General features: G+C 31.6%; 1 protein-coding gene across 1 annotated transcript; it reads right to left on the bottom strand.

Moving 5' to 3' along the window:
* Positions 1-2,950: 2,950 nt before the first annotated feature.
* LOC105177890 (pentatricopeptide repeat-containing protein At5g15010, mitochondrial-like) lies at positions 2,951-4,800 on the bottom strand. Its single transcript, XM_011101175.3, has one exon. The coding sequence runs from the start codon at positions 4,638-4,640 to the stop codon at positions 3,087-3,089; it is 1,554 nt and encodes a 517-aa protein (XP_011099477.1). The 5' UTR covers positions 4,641-4,800; the 3' UTR covers positions 2,951-3,086.
* Positions 4,801-8,468: the final 3,668 nt, after the last annotated feature.

Below are 8,468 nucleotides of genomic sequence, written 5' to 3'. Positions count from 1 at the left end.
GTATTTTTGCTCTTTTTCTACAAATTCAAAGAGGTAAATTGAAGGGGAAAAAGAAATTGACAAGAGGAAGATTTGCTATTTTTGACTAACACAAAAGAGTAACTTGCAATTTTGCACTCAAGTTTTAAAATTGTTTTCTCCTCAATATGATTGCTTGTTTCTCTCATTCTAAAACTCTTCATTCAATAAGAAGGTATGTGGCGTTTGGAGGAGAGTTTGAAGAGGAGGCAGCAAAGAGGCAAGGGACCATTTCATGCCACAACTTCACTAGTTGTGTTTGTTTTGGCCTTTAATTTGGATGTATATAAAATGCATTAGTTATTAAAATATGATTAATTAATTTAGTAGGATTTAAAAAAAGGTATTTCGATTTCTTAATTATGAGAAGATAGATGGCGATGTATGAGGAATTGAGGCGCAATTTGCAGGAGGGAGAGGTGTCAATATCATAGATAATATAACAAATAAATAATATTTGGCATCAAATTATGCTTCTCTTTTTTTACTTTGTAGTAGAGTATGATGGCATGGTCAAATATTCGAGTATTAAATTCTTGATGATTTTTCCTCTCATCCATAAAGTATTAGAAAAAGTGTTATTCGCAATGGATAAAATACTTCTTCCAAACTTCCTAAGTATTAAATATTTAATAATCATAATTATTTATATGATAGTTACCTATTAACTTTACTGAAATATATGATCGTACATGCCTCCATAGTTGCCTGCCATCACTTTTTCTTGACTTCGATTCTCATCACCATTATCTATATCTATATAGAAAAGAAAATCATATTTTCGCGCACAAATAACGATTATTTACATCACGATACTATTTTTCTAAATTATAAAACAAAAAAAATTTATATGTTTTCAACCAACCCTACTCAAATTCTTCTTTTGATCTATATATTTATACTAATGCAAAAATTTCACTCACAAACATAAATTTGTAAAACAGCGATACCAAATTTTTTTAGGTTGATAATAACGCTAAATTAATTTATTTTTAATTATTTATTTATTTTTTAAAAATTATGGTGTATTGATTATATATTTTAAAAAATAAAAAATTACTTATTATATGCATGTATACATAAGGATTAGTTATTATAAAATAAAATTCATTTATCGTGCCAAATTTTTATTGTCCCATTTTACCCTTTCATTCATTTTATTCATTCAAAAACAATTGCCCAAAATAGTGATTTTAATATTTTTTAATTAATTTTAAAACAATATTTTTTCCCCTCTCAACCCACTACTCCATTTCTCTCTCATATTCTTCGTATTTATTGCCCTCACAAACTTCCAATTTTTTCATTCACATTCTCCATATTCATTTTTTCTTACAAGCCTCTATATTTTTAATGAACCCATAATTATAATTTTTCTTTCTTACTTACTTTACCTCATATTTCTTTTTTTCTGAGATACTTATTTCTGTTTCATCGTCTCACTAAGTTTCGTGTCTTTTTACAATTTTTTTATATGCTCACGAAAATCGTATACAACAACAATTAATAGATGAAAAAGAGCTTGCGTTTGGTACCATGTCAGTTACTAATCATCCACCAAGCAACGCAACTCTGAAATCAATACTGGGCATGTTGAGCCAGAGACGGGGCATTTTTTGCTTTGTCAATCTTTGTTTCGTGAAGTGGTAGGTCACCTAATGACATTAACAGTTGTACTAAGTATAGCTGCTTCACAAAACCTTCAAATAATCTATCAACAGAGATTTCGTTCTCGATGAATATTAACTTAAACACATACGTATGGTATTCATCTCATTTCATGAGAATTTCAAAATTATTATTTATAATTTGATTTTTACTCAGTAACGTATTAAATATCGACTGATATCTTAACGTAATAATGCAGCAATAGCTTAAACAAAGAAATCATTGAAGTGCACAACAAATTCATCTACAACCCAAAAATGATATGAACACAAGAGGCCGACCCTGGATCCGATATATATCTGGAAGGAAATGATGATGATAATAACTTCATAAGTAGCTCATATCTTCATAAACTTGCCAGTCAAAGATTATCATGGTGCAGTAAGCTTCACACATCAACTGGAAAATTGGAGAAAATAAATAGTGATGAAAACTAAATGCGTATTCTCCTGAAATTTTACTCCATAGAATTCAAGTAATGACATCGATAAACATGCAGTTCCTAAGAGCAAGCTATTCTACAGAACATCAACTTGGATTCATTTTTAGAAAATTAAACTACCAAGGGATAACATGCTCGGGTAGGTGAAGTCAAAGAAGATGAATCAAGAATTTTCTTGTCCAAGACTTTACTATATAGATTCTTTTCTCTTTTCTCACTGGTCATAAGTAACTGGTTTTACTCAAAAGATAAATTTCAGACACATCTTATATAATGTTTCGAGGATCTTAAAAGATGTTCAAGAACTTGTACTGTACAAAAAGGACAGAACAGATACATGCATAAGATTTATGCTTCAATGAGTAAAACTGAGAGGATAGTAAATTGCAAACCTGAAATACAGTCAGCAGACACAGCCACTCCGTGTTTCAGCAACTAGCTAGAACAGCATTTGCACGGATTTAAAGTTAACACTAACAACCGTCCTTACAATAATACCAAAAGTAGGAGTAATAATCACATATCATAGAAGCAAGTCGACACAATTGCGTCCTTCCATTCTTTCTAGCTGATAACAAAACACGGACTCTGTTCTTTGAGGCAAGAAACAACAATAGCTCCATTCCTTGCACTTGAAAGTTAATGTATTGGGTAACAACAGATCGTGAAGCTCAAAATTATATTCAAATCAGTGCTATCCATTGATAAGGAACTATCTTCTAACAGAACTAGTGCATCAACTTAAAGGTGAAGCAATCTACAATAGCCAATGGCACTAAAGAGTGCATGACAAGGCAAACATAAGTAAGGACTACCATCATCTTGCATAATCACAAAGGTAATTTTTAATAGAAGAAGAAATGCAATCGCCAATCAGCATACTAAGCACGTCAAAATGGAAGAAATATGAAAAATGTATTCAATTGACATCTATATTAACAAGCTCACTTGCATTTACTTAATGACTCTTCCATTTACGTAAAAGTTCCTCATAAGCAAATGCTTTCCCTATTCTAGATAGGCTCTGTTTCAACTTTGAAAGTGTGGCAGAGTTCAACTTGATCCCTCGCTCAATCATGTCCTCGGCACACTTGACTGCTTCAGGAATCCGATTCATGTCCCGAAGCCCCACAACCAACAAATTACCAGTTTCATCCAAATCAGAAGTATAATTTTCAATCATACATCTCCACACTTTGATTCCCATATAAGGATCCCCAGCATCTATATATGTCTTAACTGCTGCACTGCAGTCTTCTTGCATAGGCACAAACTCATTTTTCACCATCTCCTTAAATACTGGGGTAGCATCCCTTAGCCGTCGTTGTTTGATCAAAAAGTGAAACAGTAACCCATAAGTTTCAGAATCAGGAAATGCCCCATTATAAACCATCTCATCTAGTAACTTCTCAGCCGAATCAAAATCCTTGACATTACAATACAAGGAAATTAATGATTTATACATCACTGTATCTGGTTTACAAATATTCTTCCGAACCATCGCCTCCCAAAACACTTTAGCACATTTTGGATCACTCTTCCTCACACATTCATCAATTGAAAATTTAAGAAACTTCATGCCAGGATAGCAACCCCTGTCCCTCATCGTGTCAAAAAACTTTATTACTTCATGCATTCCATCAGGACCCTTAAGCAGGGTACACAAAAATGAATCATAAGCCGGCATGTTCCTCGTATCCCATCCAACATCAACCACCATTTCTGAGAAAGTTTGCCTAGCTTTACCTACATCTCCCTCTCTTTCCCACCCCTCAAGCAAAACTGCGTACGTCTCTGCATCCACTCTGATCTTGTCTTTCAGAATTCCCAAATAGTCCTTTGCCTGTTGAGTTTTTCCCTCCCTACACATTGAACGCAGCAATGAATTCAACGCCACAGTGTCTCTTGGAACACCATATTGATCCATAACCTCAAAGCTCAAAATGGCCTCTTGCACGCGATTGACAATCACATAAGTACTAAATACCGATGCAAAAGTAGCCAAAGAGAGCAACTGTTCTTTCTTCATGGATTTAATAGCATCCCACATTGCATCAAACAAGCAATTCTTACCCAACAAATCCACAACCAAGTTCCAGGCATATGGGCTATGCTTATTCAACTGGAAACTGGACCACCGGAAAAACTTCACAGCGGACCCTGGGTACCCATAAGATAATTTAAGCACCTCCTCCACATCTTCTTCAGAAACCCGGATGCCCGTATCTTCAAGAACCCTCTCCACAGTCACAGCGGGCGTTCTAGCTACGATTTCGCACAAAATTTTCACCTTTGGCGGCAAAGAGGATACTTCACTGTACGAAATGAAGCTTGAGCGCTTAACCATTACTTGCTGATGGGAATTCCGATGTGGGGTAACATGATTATCTGTCTGGAAATTAGGGGCCGTCGAAATATGGTGATTGTGGTGGCGCTTTCTACTTGGGTCAATCTTAGATGATGAAGAAGAGGACGAATCTCCACCATGGGATCTTTTCCGGGCATTGCTCATGGCTTTTCCTTTCCTGTTAAGCGAAAAATGAGCGAAATTAGTCGGGAAATTGGGTGATCATCTGAAACCCTAGATAGTACGTGAAGGGGGTTTTGTCGCCTACGGACGAGGTGCTGCATTGCAAGGAGTACAGTGCTTATACATTTGAGACACAGATACACTTTACGAGGAGTTGGAAAAACAGTTTAGCCCTGTCATAATTTAATTAATTTTTATTGAATAAAATATTAAATTTTTTAAAAATCATCATTAAAAAGAAAGAGAAATTTGGTGACCTGAAAAAGTGAAGTGACATCATAATATTACTAATTATATATATTTAGTGATAATAATTTTTGTTTTATCTTAATAATGAATTTTATGATTTCAAATGTTTTTTAGAATTAATTTGTTATTAGTATAAATTAATAATAAAAAATGGTCTTTTTATAGAATTTTAGACATATATATAATAATGACCTTGTGACAATAAATAATTTATGGCATTATATTTTATTTTTATTTAATTATCAATATTGAAGTATCACTAATTATTTATAGTGATAAATTAATGCACAATTATTCACACTAATAATTCTGTAATGAAGACTATTTTAAAATTATCACTTATATATTGTTACTAATATTATATTTTGTCGTAGTAAGTTTTAAATTTGTACAATAATAATTGCAAAAATATAGTATATAACGATAATATAATTAGTAAAAATTACAAAAAATAGAATTTTTTCTTGGGGAGGCGAGCAAGCCCTGTCGGCCGCTAGGGCTAGACAGGGGTTGGCTTTGCCCCTACCTTTAATAGACATACCTCTGTTTATTTTGTCTATTCGACTAAATTGGATGATAGAAAAAGAATTTAAATTGAATATATGATTAAAAAAAGGTTTGAGATTAATTATAACGTCTATTTTATTATATTATTTTATCAAAATAAAAATGCAATTTAATACTTATTTTGTTTGATAATCTATTTTTAAATTAAAAATTTACATCTATGCCCTTGTAACATCAATTTTTGATTTGCCAAATGGAAGGGCAAAAAATGATGCGCTTGGACCATAGACGGAGAAATTGTGGCATGTTTGAAGCGGTCAACAATAGAGTTTTTGGAATGAGTTTTAGATGGGAGATAAAAGCCGCAGGAAGGAGGAGGAGGAAAGTGTGTTGAGGTTGTAGCGGCTGGGAGAAGGCGTCGTGGTGGTTTTTGCGGGTCAGCCGATCACGAAGAGTGGTGAGGAAGTAGACAGAAGGAATCGGCACAAAGGGTTGGGTGGGGAAGATGATGGACAATTTATACCATTTGCCCCATTTTACTATTTGGATTGAAGTGGGTTGACTTATTTAAGTTGCATAGTATTAGTATTGGACTTTATCTTTAAACTTGGGCCATGTCGTGGATGCTAAAACGACTACACCTTAAAATAAAAATTAAAAAAAAATTAAAGTTGTGGACTTACAATATTTTTATTACAACTCTTATATTTGTAATATTTTTGTTATTTTTTTTTGTAATATAGAAAAATAAACCTATTGAGTTGTATCAAGTTTTAGGGAGAAATATTCATAACGTTTGGATTCATTTTTTGAGTGTTTTCTGGAAATAAAGAAAGAAAAATAAAGATAAATAAGTATGTGTTAGAGATAGTATGTATGTTTGGATTTGTTTTTGGAGATAATTTAAAATAAGTATTATATGTTTATTGTTGTGTTTTGAGAGACAAAAATTACTATTCATTGTCAAATCATATCTTTTTTATATATATTTATGTATATATGTGTATATATATATGTATGTATTTATGATAAAACAATTAAAAACACTTAAATAAAATATTTTTGAATAATGATAAATATTGAATATGTTTTGACTTGTTTTAAAATAATTTAAAAATAAAATCAAACATATTGATTATGTCCAAAGGCCGGACATTGTGTGGGGCTGTGTGCCAGTAACCATATTACAAGTCGTAAGTCTCAAAAAAATTGTTTTGAGTGGTTGGACAGCATGACATGACATGAAGGGACTACGTAAGTAAAATCTGTCTTCTTGGTGTTTTCAGTAATTGAATTCTTCTTTATGCTCAATAATTTTGATTTGTTGGACTGTGCTTTTTTTTTTTTTTTTTAATTGAACCCACCTGGGGTGGGGGAGTTTTTCGAAGTCCCCAATTCAGGATTGTGCTTAATTTAACTGGAATTGAAATTCTACTTATTGTAATGTAAAAACTAATGTATTTTATTGTCGTGTGAGCTTTGGATTTTGGATTTTGAATTTTGAGAAATGAGTGAAGTATATGCAATTCCATATGCTGATTTCATACAAATAAAGAATATGTCATAATAAAGGCTCATGACGAATTGTTAGGATAGTTTGCACGTATATATTTTATGTCCCCCACATCCAAAGTTTATTTAAATTTTAAGTGCTTAATACAAAAGTATCCAACTTAAAATTTAAAATGAAAATTGGAAGAAATTATTAAATTAAGAAGGGAATTATCTATACTATTATTGAAAAAAATATCGTATCAATTTTTTAATATTCAAATTTACCCTTTAATTCATTTTTTTCCTTCAATATTTTTTTTTGTTAGAATAGTAATTTTTAAAATTTTTCAATAATCTCACAATTATTTTTTTTTCTCTCAACTCACTACTTCATGTTTCTCTCTCATGTAACTTCTCCATGTTCTTTTTCTCACAATATTTTATATTTTTAATATATCCATAATTCTAATATATTTTTTTCTCTCACATCATTCCACGTTGCTTTCTTTCTTTCTTATCTCTTCACACCATGATTGTCTTTTTCACAATCTTTTTTCATCTCACACAATAATTTTTTTTTGTATGCTCGCAGGGCCCGCATGTTGCGATGACTAGTAATATATAAATTCACTTTATACTCGACACTTATTTCAAATTATTCTTGAAATGAGGCTTTTAGAATTGATGTTCAGACAACCTCGATTGATTTTATCGTGTCTTAGAAGTGAATTCTAACTGCAACCATATAATAAGGACAAATTTCACTTTAAAAATAATAAAACCACCCTTCAAAACTTTTTCAAAATTCATATATTCCCAACACTTATTCCATTTCATTTTATCTATAGCACAATTTTCTTTTCTTAAAAAAAAAAAAGAAAAAGAAAAGAAAGAAGTAAAGGTCAACTCAACATTACAGCAACGAATTCATTGTAGTTTCATTAACTTAATACATTTTACAGATCAACTTACCACAGTTTGAGAAAAAATATGAATTAATGTCCATGTGCTGACATTCATGTATATTCATATCATTCCACGCAGCTGTTAATCCTCTTGTGGGGGCATTTAGATGATAAATCACTTAATATTGGAGTAAATCTTGTTATACCCCCTTAATTAATGACTTCATCAGGTGGACTAAAGTATAGCTGCAATAAATATTTGATTATTTAGCTGTTAATCATAAATAATTTGAGGGATTCAATGTTAGTAGAAAAGGCTAGAGATGTTAATTATGAGAAGATAATCTCCAGGAGACAAGGGAATTGCTCTCATTCCGAAGCCAGCTTTGATTTCCTCAATATTGCCTATTTAATTTACTTACTTGTCTGAAACCAACATAAATGTACTTGTCTTAATTAATATATATATATATATATATATATATCCAAAAACAAAATTCTCAAATTAAAATCATCGAATCAAATCAATTATAGAGCAAGTGTAATACACGTATTATGTGATTGATCATTTTTTTTAACTGTTCTTTGATAAGTGTATTGTACTTCTCATATGATTAATTCAGATTTGGCCGATATGAGTCCCAACTATAATTTC

The sequence above is a fragment of the Sesamum indicum genome, linkage group LG9, assembly GCF_026168435.1.
Source record: "Sesamum indicum cultivar Baizhima isolate 11 linkage group LG9, ASM2616843v1, whole genome shotgun sequence".
NCBI classification, from domain to species: Eukaryota; Viridiplantae; Streptophyta; class Magnoliopsida; order Lamiales; family Pedaliaceae; genus Sesamum; species Sesamum indicum.
Note: the sequence above shows the minus strand (reverse complement) of the source record. Positions and strands in the feature narration are given on the sequence as shown.

Coding starts and splice junctions, on each gene's coding strand:
- LOC105177890 (XM_011101175.3), bottom strand. CDS start 4,640: ATGAGCAATGCCCGGAAAAGATCCCATGGTGGAGATTCGTCCTCTTCT.